At 30.0% G+C, this 15169-nt stretch overlaps 1 protein-coding gene across 1 annotated transcript in view; it reads left to right on the top strand.

Annotated features, from left to right (window-relative positions):
• Positions 1–14511, top strand: part of LOC148303259 (uncharacterized) — a 133416-nt gene extending 118905 nt beyond the window's left edge. Inside the window, exons 6-7 of the mRNA XM_088270351.1 lie at positions 10158–10368; positions 13678–14511. Of these exons, the coding sequence (XP_088126477.1) occupies positions 10158–10368; positions 13678–13823 (357 nt within the window). The 3' untranslated portion in view covers positions 13824–14511. The remainder of the gene's footprint in view (positions 1–10157; positions 10369–13677) is intronic.
• Positions 14512–15169: the final 658 nt, after the last annotated feature.

The following is a 15169-nucleotide window of genomic DNA, read 5'->3' as shown; positions in this document are numbered from 1 at the left end:
TGGCATATTTTTACTCACTATATTTTCATTAAATATAATGTTTGTTTTTAACTTCTTTTAATTAATACTATTTCCAACCATTCTTTACAAAAACATATTTTATACTCTTCAAAGATGGATAGATACTAATCATCCATCTCTGATGAATTCAAGGTATTTGTCGAATCTGGTTAGAAGAATAGTAGTTGAAAACGATGATTTATTTATTTTTGTTACATTAATATATTGTTCAAATCATATCGGCATTTTTCGCAAAGTTTTGTTTTTATTTGAAATCATTAATAATTAAAAAAATACCTTAATTTAATTTATCATTACACCTACTCATCATTACATCACTCAATCATCAGTCAATCATAAAAAGGGTGAAGAAACTATATAACCATTTTTGAAATCAGTACCTTAGTGACATGTTTCGCTGCTGAAACTCAACAGGTGGATATATCACTGATCCAGAGCCTCCCAAGACCAGTGCCACGCAAGAGACACAACCTTATGGCTCTCAGGAGTGCCAAAATAATCCCAAAACACCAGATCTATCCCACCACCCCAAATTCCACAGCATTCCCCGGTCCGGCGACCACCGAACACCCCACCACGGTACGGATATTATGTTCTTCCAAAGACATCCACGGAGGACCGTCTCAAATCCAAAAAGCCAGGAAACCCCAGCAGGTACTCCGCAATGCACGGAACTAGATACCTAGTCAAGCATTTGTGTTCTTCCTCTCCCTTCAACCATCCCTAGCTGCTTTCTGTGACCTGTAATAACACCATCTAGGCCCGGTTGTCCAATGCCAACTCGACTAACAAACGGACGACTGGTGGTTGGCAGTTTCGCATTGGATTGGCGGGGTTTAGTTTGCACAGGAAGAACCTTAGTAATGGCACAAGAATTATTGTAATTTGAGCACAATGTGTGATTTTATCTACCCCATGTGAATTTAGGTACGAGTGATACCTCTTCCCAAAATATGTCATAGACACACTATTTTTCCAATAGAAATGCACATATTATTAGTAAAATAGAAAATATGTGTTAGATTTATATTTTAATAAGTTTTATGCTAATTTATTCCGGTCAAATAATTATTCCATACCCATTATTATTATTATCCAGTGAGACAAAGGAGAAATTCTCTAATGAACGGTGTGCTAGGACAGTGGGTTGCCGTAACGTAAGACCAGTTGATGATATCATTATATCGCCTTTATCGTAACTCTCTTAAACACGATTACAAATAACTATAGTAATAAAAAATATATTATATTCGAGGTCTTTGTATCAAATGCTTTCATTTTAATAAAATGATTTTATATTTCCGGTAATTACAATTTTCCAAGGATTTTTTTAAATAAAGAAATAACCCGCAAAGCGTCTATTTTAAATGCTCGCCTGCAGGTAGAATAGTAAGGATAGGGAAGGTAAATGTAGAAAAATACATCGTAAACACCCTGACCAATTGAAAATAAATCTTTCTTGAATCCATTTTGCAATTAACGGGAATCGAACCCGTGACGCCAGTTTTGCAGTCAAGCGTCTACCCAACTACGCCACGGCGCTTGCCTTTTTACAGTTTAATGCGGAAATAATTTAAGTTAGCGAAAATTAAAATAAAACTTTTAAAATGGTTAATTTTTATTTAAAAAACCAGCGCGATAATGTTTAACAATTCTTTATACTTTTTTATTTGAAATATACCATATATGGTGACTTCATTTATATTTAAATAAAGCCAACTTTGATTCGTTTGCCCAGTTAATGTTAGTGTTTGGGTAGAAACCCTTATATTTTGGATTTCATGCAGATTTGGTATCATAGAATAACCTTTTCATACACTTTCCATTTGATTTTTAATATTTAAAATAATTTTTTAAACGTTTTATGTCAGAAAACGTGGAATTAAATACAAATTGTATAAAAATGATGCCGAATCGTCTAGGATGGGAGATCTTTAAAAAATATTTCATCTGACAAGGCGCTTCACACCTACTGTAGAACCATCATTTCCTAAAATAACTTTTATAACTTAAAAATTAATTATTTTTTGACATCTCATCAAAGATGAAGAAGAATATGGAAGTCTGGGCATTTACGGGGCTTACGACCGTCATAGGCTGGTTTGAGTGATCACTTTACACACGCGTAACATTCACCAATTCTACCCATTATTGACAACCACACTACTCAAATTCTTGGAAGTTCTATATATATGAACCAATTTAGAAACCTTGTTCATGAATCACTAAAACTTCACTAGAGACATCTATTGGTGAGATGTAAAGACACACTCAAAATGTTGTAAATAAATTATCTGGTCAAATTATAAGCTTAATAATAAAAATGTAAATGGTATTTTCTGGCGTTTCTCATGTGTGTGATTATAATCCGGGATTCGGATCTCACATACTAATATAAGAGTTTCTGCTAATAAAAAGCTTCTTTACATCTCACCAATAGATGTCTCTAGTGAAGTTTTAGTGATTCATGAACAAGGTTTCTAAATTGGTTCATATGAACCAATTTATATATATATATAGAACTTCCAAGAATTTGAGTAGTGTGGTTGTCAATAATGGGTAGAATTGGTGAATGTTACACGTGTGTAAAGTGATCACTCAAACCAGCCTATGACGGTCGTAAGCCCCGTAAATGCCCAGACTTCCATATTCTTCTTCATCTTTGATGAGATGTCAAAAAATAATATGAAAATAACTCCTGTAATTGGAGATAATCCAGATTTTGTGAACAAGTATTTGGACACACTCAAAATGTTGTAAAAATTAATTATTTTTTGTTAATTTTCAATCGTTTTATATTTCATGAGCAGTGCTTTCAACCTACGTTATAGTTCTAAACAAAATGGCAGTGTTTCCAATTCGGTTATTTTCCTTGAAGCGGGCACTTATGCTAATTGAAAACTTCCCATTTTCTACCTTTTTCAAGAGTCACTCCATTCTCCAACTAAATCCCTGTGTTTGTCTCTTGCGCTTGTTTGAATTATTTGTTCCCGCCTCTTCAGTCCAGTGCACCTGCGGCGTAATAGAATATTTAAACTTTCACAATTCACAACTAAAATCTCTCCGGCTTATCGCGTCTTATTTACAATATCGCCTCGCAATTCGAGTAGCAGCGGCGAGCCGGGCCCTAATATCGCGTTCAATTAAAACTTTTCGTATTACTGGAATGAAATAGCACTGTTGACGTGAATTACTAAAACACAATAGACCGAAACTTTTTTAATCGAACTCATAATAGTGGATTAAGGAACTTTCATCTCTAAGAAGGAATCCAATGGGTAGATATGAGATTGTGAATGGATCTTAATAACACAATGGTAAAATTTTACAGACAGTGTCATCCAATCGATGTTGTGTTCCGAATTTATTTTTTTCTTAAATAATTTTTTTTCCTATGGTAAGCACAAATATTTAAAATCACAATACTTTTTTTAGGTTTCGAGCTTGGAAATAGGAACCGATGAGGGTTTGAGTAGGGTTCAAAAATTATGTCACAATGTCAACGGTTTCACGGTTCTACTTTATTAATATGTTATAATTTGTCGCGGAATCACAACCTTGTGTTTAAAAAGGTCATTAAATAGACATAAAATAACATTTATATCACAAATTCATCAAAGATAGATATTTTCTTTGACACAAATAGTAACAAAGATTTTATCTTGTGTCAACAACATTCAAACTGTGGATGCGATGGTAAATAATATATAATAAATAATATTCAATGTGTTTTTACATATACGAGTATATGTATATATATATATATATATATATATATATATATATATATATATATATATATATATATATATATATATATATATATATATATATATATATATATATATATATATATATATATATATATATATATATATATATATATATATATATATATATATATATATATATATATATATATATATATATATATATATATATATATATATATATATATATATATATATATACAAATTAAAAACTCAGATATAATCAATCACATGTAACAACAGTATCTACTGTTTATCTAGCTACGTTTAGCTAATTAATAATACACCTTTTACTAACGTCTCTATCGTATCGACACATTGTTATCTTGATCGTAAATAACATGATCAATCCTGTACTTCGAGTACAAGTCGAGTACAACAGTGAAAAATAAAATATATTTATTTTGTTCCCCCTAGAATCTTAAGCACGGTAGCCATATGCGGTAACAACTACACTACGGAGGGTGATCTAAATCATTCAATACATTTGATAAAATTTTTTTAATCATAAGTTTGTGATTGTGTTTCTATTAATTTATCTGTTAACTAATTTCATCCCTTATCTTATATTTTTTTATTACTTATTAGAAAATTCTAACACTACTTTATATAGAATATAGAAATAGAATAAACAGTGTTGCTTTTCTTCTTTATTGAAGACATAACGTCTTGCCTTTATTTTTTTCTTGTATAATTGTACCCACTGGTAAAAGTTACATGGATAACAAGAAAATAATTTGGTTACAACTGATTGAACCCGTCTAGACACTCTGGCAGTTATTTGAGGTGCTGTCTGTCAGAATCCTACATTTCAATCAAACAATCTTTTCGGCAAAGTCAGGAACTCTGATAAATTATTGTCTTATTTTAATACGGCCGTGGAATAGTGATAATAATATAATTAACATATTTTCACAGTAAAGATTAAAATTAGACTACATGAAAATACGTAATAGTTCCAGAGAAAAAATATTTTATATATTTATTTTAAATCAAACATAGATTTTTTTGAGTCTATTAAGTTGTAACAAACAAACATTTGTATCAAACATCCGTTTGATAATGCCCTAACAAGGCGAAACAATTGTCACAATATAAATTTTTTATGTGTTTTGGTTAATAAAATACAACTTAGTAGACTCAAAAAAATCTGTGTTTGGTTTAAAATGAATATATAAATTAAAATGGATTTCTACAAATTAAACGCCAAATCAATAAAGAAAAAATATTTACTTTTAATTGAGTATTATTTATCTTTGATTAGTATTTATTTGTTAATGTACATATAATATGAAAGTATAATAAAATATTATTTCAATTAAATTAAGCAATTAAAACATTTTTAGGTCTATTGTAAAAAGTTTTCAACTAATATTTTTAAATTATGGGTGTCCCAACTTGAAATAAAACATTTATTTATTTAAAAGAAGATATAGGTCTAAGTATGCTAAGGCTAATGACCTGGCATTTGACTTGCTCAAGTCATCAATAATGGGTAGAATGGTGATCATAACACAAGTGTATAAAGTAAAAATATTAATTACAAATTCGTTATATGTTTTAAAACTAAATTTATACAAAAAATGAGAAAAAAACACGCAACCCTCATATATGTAGATATTGAAATACATTTACCTATTTTATTTTCTATTTTCTTGCTAAATAAGCTCTACGAAATTCAGGTTTTCAATAAATCAATTAATGAATTTACATCAATTAATCCAACAACGAATTTATATCAAAATGCTTCGACCACCAGAAAATAAGAATTACTTGGAAAAAAAAATTAATTTAAATAAGGTTTGAACTTTTTCATGCCGATTCATAAAAAAATGTATATGAAAATTTATTACAATAACCTTTGTTGTTGTTTTTATGTATTTCACAATATAAATAAAACTTTAACACTAACAAAGTGTAACAGGTAACACCTCTTATAGTACTTAGTCCCGCGGAGAGGGTATTTTAATAACATAGTAAAATTCTTGTTTCACTTTAGGATAAGACATTCCTAAAACTTCATTCGCTGAAATAAACTCCTAACTTGGTCTATAAACTTTTACAGCATGGTAAAGACTTTATTACCGGATTTTTCGAAAGAATTGTTTTAGCACGTTCATATCGTGGCGAGACGCTAAAGAAAAGGTACGTCCATTTCATTAAAAGTCTTCCTGATTACTTACTAACGGCATTTTAGTAAACAAAATAAGAGTTACTTTAAAAATAACTTTATTGCTATATAAAGGTACTTTTTATGTGAAAAATATGTATTTTGTGGAAAAATATGATGACGTTTCAAAATCCTATACCTTAAATTATTTGATCAAAATTCTATATTATTATAATAACAATGATTTTTTAGTTAAAATTACGATTTGTCTATCATCTATTCTGGTTTAAATTTTAGGGTGATTATAATAAATATAAGTGATACTTTTGCCTTAATATTTAATTTTACTCTGGCACTGGACTGAACAACTCCTTCATCTAGTTAATTATCAAGTTAACACCGCATCAATACAATGCCTTATACAGGATTGATTGTTGACAAGGGATATTGATGTGATCAAAGAAGAATTGATACTATAAAAGCATTGAAAGTTTTGTAATATGCGTAAATAAATCAATTATTATTCTCATTAGTTGAATTATTTATTCTTTAGGAAAAGAAATTCTGAATAAATTTAACGAAATATGTCGAAAATCAATATCTGCATGTTTTAAATGCCGTATTTTATTACCCTTATTATAATAATTCTAACAAAATTCTAACTCTTCATAGTAAAATATGTAAGAGTATGGAAAAATCCCTTATCTGGAATTTTGTATAAGAAAGCTTCTTTACCACAAATGTAAAAAGATTTTCTCTCAAACTATTGAAAGCTTTGTGTATTTTCATGGCACGGTTAGTATTCCACAGTATTCCTATTTATGAAATGGCGCATGAATATTCACAGCTATTAATTAATTTATCAAAGGACCAAAATAATATTTAGCATATTTCATATTTCTACCTGCGTATTGTAAATATGTGTCATAAATTAACAACCAATTATATGTTTTCGGATAAGCGAATATTCTATAAACAATAATAATTATAGCGTCGAGCTGCTGATTTTAGTTGAGAGGATTTCAATTTAAATTTTAATTAAATCATTTTTCATTATCACACAGTTAATTATGGTTTATTCGGTCGAACTCAGAATCATCTCAAATCAATATCAATGAATACACGTGAATTCAGAGTTTTCTATCGGTGTTTTTATTCTGAAGAATTAATCATTTTGCTTGCAAGTAAGACAAAAAAAAGGAATAATTGTAACCCTTTGATATATTTTTTTTATGTATTTCAAAGCAATTATAGTAAACATTTTATTGGATGACTTTTTTTAAATTATACTTTTCCCTTAAGATTTTGTGTATTTCTCAACGCATTTAAAGTTATTTTTACTAACAAAACTTACCTTCCATATTACATGGAAGTCTGAGTATTTTCAGAAAAAGATATCCTTATTTGGATAAAGAGAAAATCTTGATACAAATAGTTCTTAATTTTAAATCCAGCATTTGTAAATTAATGATTTAGACACACTCAAAATACTTATTTTTTCGTCAATATTAATTCAAAATGACGTTATTTTTTTTTAGTTTTAGAGGTTTAGAGATAAACGAATGAATATACACAAAATATTTCAACATATATACAGGATGTTTACTAAGCTTTGAAGTTTTTAATGTTTAACATCATTCTATTATATGTTTTATACATTTATTTTTTTATTTTATATGTGTGTAAAAGTAAAAGTCATAAAAAATATAGCAAGCCTAAAAGAAAACTGAACTGATCAAAAATTTGAGGGATTTGAATTACGTATACAAGAAAGCATCTTGTAACGCCATCTTTATAAAAGCAATGTTACCAAACAATATTGATATTTGTTTATGTAACGTTTTCACATATACAAAGCGCAACCTCTGTGCACATATACAGAACATATGCATGAAGAAACCATAAAAAGATACCTCCGTGTATGGGATTTTCACAAATTTTGGAGTTTTCAAACAATTTGAAACCATGAAGCATTCGCTTCCAAAGTCTAGTTGTCAACGCGTTTGGCTACCGTGCTGGATTTCCAGGTTCGATTCGAGAAAAAATGGTATTTAGTATGTTTTATATTTTTTATATCACTGGACTCGATTACCTATAGCGCAGGACTGATCGCATTGGCTTCAAGTAATTAACGTTCAATATAACACTACATCAATACGATGCAGTGTCGTTTACATCATTGAGTGAAGATAGGGTCAGAAGGAATGAAGCACCAATGAATGAAGCGTGCGATATTTTGATTTTTTTTTAACTAACTAACTAACCATTACGCCGCTTCTCCACAGGGATAGGCATATAGAATAGAACGCCCCACCAATCTATCTTTGCACACAATCATCGCCTCTTCCACATTCATGCAACTCTTTATACATATCTGCCGATTATTCCAACTCCTGACGCTTGAAGAAGTTTTTAAAATACTCGATCATACCAAATTTTACTTAATCTTTCTCTGCTTTTATAACCAACCACATTTGCCTCAAATTTTTTATTTTACTATTCTTTATTCACTTATTCCATTCACATGCCCGAACCATCTCAACACACCTTTCTTAATTTTATCTATAATGCTTATCTCAGCCTTGCGCTCTTTTCTTATTTCACCATTCAAACATCTACCATACACCGTTTGGCGCACATTCGTCTGAGAGATCGTATTAATTTAATGGCTTTTAGGGTGTTCATATTCACTTTTAGTTGTTAAATATATATCAATATATCTCAAGAAAGCACCTCCCAGCAAAGCACACAAATCACAATCAACACACTTTGTGGTATCGTACATAGAATTACAAGATCCAAAACACACACCTTTTTGGCTAAAAGGACTTTGATTGATATGCAATACAGTTTTACAACCTGCTTACATTAACTACAAAGTCATTAAAAAATAAACTAAATATAAAAGAGATTTATAAATGGATAATGGAAGTGGGTAGATCTGAAATAGATCGCATCATTCGGCAACGTTGCATTTGATTGCATGTCAAAATAAATTTTCTTTCAAATACTTTTATAAAGAAAAATTGTAAAATGTTCCCCTTGGTACGGGAAAACTCAGTAAGGGGAAAAATTTTGTAATTTTTAATGATGTATTCGGTGGAATATAAATAAATAAACAGTAAATATAGAAAGAAAAAATGGAGAAAATTAATTGAAAATAAAAAAAATCGTTTCCGACTCATCCTACTTAAGTATGCAAATGCCTTATCGCAACATCTGCCTCAATAAATCATGTTATTTTTATCATTCCTCGACTTGAATTATTTTAATCGTTCGCAGTGAGGGCATTTTTTTTTAATTTGTGATGATGTATATGATGAAATTAAAATAGAATAATTTCATTAATTGATTCGGCAGTCACTTAGTGGTAAAATCTATGCATTTTAAATTAAGTTTTACTTGGTAAATACCACTATTTCTTATTATTTTTTGACATCTCATCAAAGATGAAGAAGAATATGGAAGTCTGGGCATTTACGGGGCTGACGATCGTCATAGGCTGGTTTATGTGATCACTTTACACACGTGTAACATTCACCAATTCTACCCATTATTAACAACCTCACTACTGAAATTCTTGGGAGTTCTATTTATATGAACCAATTTTTAAAACATTATTCTTAAATCACTAGAACTTCACTGAAGACATCTATTGGTGAGATGAAAAGAATATTAATATAAGAGTTTCTGCTCAATAAAAAGCTTCTTTTCATCTCACCAATAGATGTCTCTAGTGAAGTTCTAGTGATTCAAGAATAATGTTTCAAAAATTGGTTCAAATATATAGAAGTTGTAAGAATTTTAGTAGTGTGGTTGTCAATAATGTGTAGAATTGGTGAATGTTACACGTGTGTAAAGTGTTCACTTAAACCAGCCTAAGATGGTTGTCAGCCCCGTAAATGCCCAGACTTCCATATTCTTCTTCTTCTTTGATGAGATGTCAAAAAATAATATGAAAATAAGTACTGTAATTGGAGATAATCCAGATTTTGTGGATAAGTATTTGGACACACCCAAAATGTTGTCTACCACTATTTCTGGTGATATTTACTAAGTTAAACTTTAATGAAAAATAAAATAAAATGCTCATGATTTTTTTGTGTGTTTGTCATGTCAAGTCCTTCCGACGTCGATTATCACTTTTGAGTAATTTTCCTCGTATCGAGCAGTTGTAAACAGTGCCTCGACAATCCTGATCCCAATCTCTTAAATTAACATGTCCGTTTATTAATGTCTTTCTTAATTTCTACCAGGTCGACGAAAGCCTGACGGTTCCCTCCATCTCCAACCACCGCAAGCTCGGGGGAGAGACGCTCTCGTCTTCCACGACCAAGCTAAGCGTGGCGGTGTCGAGCCTGAGGCTGGCCGATGGGGGAAGACTCGCCCTTACCTGTTTGGCCACCATCCCCGCCTACAGAGGACCCACTGGACGGTACGCGGACTCCAGAAATCACACCGTCAATAGTAAGTATCAAAAACTGTTAATCCATGAATTTAAAACAACACTAGAGTCGGTACGGTACAATTCTCATTGAAATCTTTAAAGACACAGGGGAGATATAACTGAGATTATATATAATATCTGTCCGCCTCTATAGTGTAATTGGTCAGTACGTTCGGTTACCATTCTGGAGGTCCCGGATTCAATTCTCAGGGGGGAGGTCAAATAAATATAAGTGTTTTTCACTCCAATATTTATTCAATATTACCCTGGACTGGTTACATGAAGCGGGGGGCTGATCACCTTTCCTTCATGTGATAACGATCAAGATAATACTGCGTTTATATGATGCAGTGCCCTATGCACCAGTGTGGTATGGATAAGGGTTTGAAGGATGAAGGAAATATAATCTTATTTACAAAGGAAAGGTGATCAGCCGTGACCTTCAGGTAACATCGAATGATTATTATTTTGAAAAATCATAAATATTTGCTTACACACTTCTGGAAATAGAACCAAAAACCTCTAGCATAATGGTTTAACGCGCTAACACGCTTGGACACACAAAATATTGTACACTATGGAAATGGAATTTATGAAACGTTTTCTTATGTATGGTGTAAGTTATATTGCCTAATAAGACCAGAGTACATAAATCATTAGTGATTTTATACTAAATAAGGCCAGTGTAAATCAATAGTGATGTTTTAGTAAAATATACCTTAGTAAATCATTAGTGATTTTATACCAAGTAAGACCGGTTTAAATCATTAGTGATTTTATACCAAATAAGACCATTTTAAATCATTAGTGATTTTGTACCAAATAAGGCCAATGTAAATCAATAGTGATTTTTTAGCAAAATATACCCGAGTAAATCATTTTACAACATTTTGAGTGTGTCCAAATACTTGTTCACAAAATCTGGATTATCTCCAATTACAGGAGTTATTTTCATATTATTTTTTGACATCTCATCAAAGATGAAGAAGAATATGGAAGTCTGGGCATTTACAGGGCTTACGACCGTCATTGAATTGGTGAATGTTACACGTGTGTAAAGTGATCACTCAAACCAGCCTATGACGGTCGTAAGCCCTGTAAATGCCCAGACTTCCATATTCTTCTTCATCTTTGATGAGATGTCAAAAAATAATATGAGTAAATCATTAGTGATTTTATACCAAATAAGACCAGTGTAAATCATTAGTTATTTTATACCAAATAAGACTAGTTCAAATCATTAGTGATTTTATACCAAATATGACCAGTTTAAACCATTAATGATTTTATACCAAATATGCCAGTGTTTGGTGATCTTAAACGTTTTACGTCACATTTATTTGCCTACAAAACAGAAAGTCTTCACTATTCAAAACCTATTTTTATCTTACTACGTTTCATTTCAGGTTTTGAGCTTTCAAACATTGCGCAATTTGCTTACATCGCGGTATTTTCATTGTGATTTTTAAATACCAGATAGAATATTGATCCCGAAATGTACCCTTAAAGAGGAGGGTGAGTAGAGCACTCAACCACAGACCAGATGCCCCGTCGATTTAAAACAAATAGGATAATTATCTTGCCTTGCCCTTCGTCCTTGAATTTATCAAGGACGACGCAATAATGAATAATGAACAAAATTACCAAGTCATTTCCAAATTTTAACCTTAAATATTTCGTCGTTTACCGATGCAAGCTTCCACCGTGTAAAGTTTCTTGATCGTCTTTTTCAAGTATTACTTATTTTATCAATTTAGTCATTTTGTGGTAATATCTTTCCATTTTTAATTTTAACTTCACTTGGTATAAACCAATGTTCATCAAAATCTATTGTGACACGTGTTTCGGTGCATTTCGTTTTCATCCTTTTCAATCAAAATAAGTAAAATAGAAAGCACGCATTTCATGCGATGAAAACATTAATTTCTATGGAACAAAAATGTAAGCGAAGACATTGAAAATGCTAAGTGATAACAGCTGTCATAAAGCGCCCTTTCTGGTATGAGCAATGTTTAGTAGTACGTGCGTTACTTTAGCATTCAACAGATGGCGCTGCCATTGCGGTAAAAACGCTTTATCGCATATATGGAACTTCTTAAATTGAAGGATAATTTGTATTTATGTTTAAATACCTAAATGGGAGTTGATGAAGATGTTACATGTAGATCATATTAGATTCGACATTCCTGCCTAGTGAAAATAGGCCATTATTTGTGATAGGCATCGATATGCATAATATTATAAATCGAGTAAGTACTGGTACCTTAGTACAAGTTTTATGTTAAATTTGAGGGATTTTCTTCAATGAGATGATGGATTTATCCCAATTTGAGATATTTTATGTCCTAATGAACGTAATGCGTCTTCTTTGTTTGAATGTAAAAGGAAAGTCTTGTCCCGACCCGAAAACCATTCATCTTCCCTCATTTCCTTTTTATGTTGGAATCAATATAAGGACCAAAAAACTTCGTGTTACGGTGTTTTTATACTCACCTTCTCTAGAAAAGATGAGATAACATTCTCTTGCCTCACCTGAATTTCATCTTATTTTGTCAGTAAAGTGAACAGCAGGGAGGAAATGTATCGGTAGAGAGCCTGAACTCGGATGTTGTTATAATCACAATCGTGTTAATAGAATGATAATAAAGGTTATTTCGTGTTATTTTTAAGAAATCCTCGAGAGTATTTTGAGCTTTCGAAATTATTTGCCAACAAGTAACAATTTTATATATATGTGTGTGTGTATATATATATATATATATATATATATATATATATATATATGTATATATATATATATATATATATATATATATATATAATATATATATGTATATGTATATATATATATTTATATATATATATATATATATATATATATATATGTATATATATATATATATATATATATATATATATATATATATATATATATATGATATATATATATATATATATATATATATATATATATATATATATATATATATATATATAAATATATATATATATATATATATATATTATATATATATATATATATATATATATATATATATATATATATATATATATATATATATATATATATATATATATATATATAATACATATAACTCGTAAGTGGAGAAAATCCCGTGTTTGTGAATAATAATTTGTACATTCAAAATATTTTGAATAAACTTGTTTATGACTATAGTCAAATTGAAAATATTTTTTCAGGCATCCTCTAGTATGTACTAAGCGAAATTTGGACTACTCTGTAGATATGAGTATCATTTATTGTCCATACGAGTTTTACTAATTATGTATTTATTTGCTATTTTCAGTTGATGTCGTGATAGCGGATGTATTAGAAGCTACAACAACCACCGATTTAACCATCAGCAACACATCATCAAAAGCGTTGTCCACACATATAATGTTGCTTCTAGTAACTTTGGCTGTGATTTGCCAACATCGTATTATTTACTGATGATACGGAGGTATTAAACTATCATAGAAGCCTCTCTTACTCAAGAAGCATTTTTTTATTTTTTTTACAAATGTATTGTTTTAGTTTTTGTTGTATAAATTTAGTATATAACTGTTCGTAAATAAATTTAGGACCTCAGTTTGAATAAATTGTTAAACTGAAACCTTAGTGCATTAGTGAAAACATCAACATATCAGTACAATGACTTATAAATCTCTTCGATTTTTTTGTTGAAAGTAACCGAAGATTTGTGACATTAATTTAGATTATATTTGCTAAGTCAATTTGATTAATTTGAATGTAAAAGACTTCGTCGGTTAAAAGGCATTTTGATGTACTGAATATCTCGAGAGTATTATGTTAACATATGAATATTTACACAAATGTATTTATGTGTGTGTTACATGACTGTAATATTTAGGATAATAGATAGTGGTTAATTTTATAAGGTACTATTTGTATATCTAATAAAGTGACAAAACTTATGAAATCCATTGTAAGATACGTAGCTATATATGTACGTGTACTTTGTATTTTACACGCGTTTACGTATAGGGTAAAACCCCCAATTATTTTAACAGATTGAATCATTCAATCATGATTTACATTAAAACCATTCATCATATCAATTTTTTTTGTAACAAAAATTCATGTTTACGTCATTTTCTTTCTCAGACAGTTTCTTTTTTTTAGTTTTAATTGAAATTGAAAATTACACAATCTATGGCAGTGCAGTTATTGGCACCTTAGATATTTTGAGGTTTAATAATTTTTACAGAAATATTTATTTTATTCTTAATGTATTTATATTCACTGTTTTGTTGGTCATTGTTTTTAAATAATAATAAAAAATAAAAAAATACAACGGTACAGTTCAAATTATTTAATTTTACTAGACACCTGGTAACCTATTTTTAACATTGATCAGTACAAAACTAAATCTGTCGAAAATGCATTCTCGGCCAGGAAAAAAACTACGTAAAAAATCGCAAAATCACTTTTTAAAGACAGTGTCAATGAAGAGAAACATTTATATAAATTTATCGTTGCCAAATGTAGGCTTTACCTTCATAGGCCTCTACTCAATATTTCAATTTCTTGTATCAGATAATATTCACATATGAAATCACAAATGCCAATAACGGGGGTAGGGGGTGTCAACAACACTCATGTTTACTCTACAAACATTATGTAAAGAGATAATTTGCTTACCAAATAGAACTAATCCATAACTACGTGTTTCAAAATTTAGCAAAACGGAAAACGTGAAAAATCATCAATGATTAATGTCAATATATTATTACACACAAATTATCCCTATGATTTTTTAATGATGAATTGTTTGA

This window comes from Brachycentrus maculatus, unplaced genomic scaffold (genome assembly GCF_059751285.1).
Source record: "Brachycentrus maculatus isolate JH-2025_06_01 unplaced genomic scaffold, ASM5975128v1 h1tg000378l, whole genome shotgun sequence".
Classification (NCBI taxonomy): Eukaryota; Metazoa; Arthropoda; class Insecta; order Trichoptera; family Brachycentridae; genus Brachycentrus; species Brachycentrus maculatus.
The sequence above is the reverse complement of the archived record's forward strand: the minus strand, read 5'-3'. Positions and strand labels throughout refer to the sequence as shown.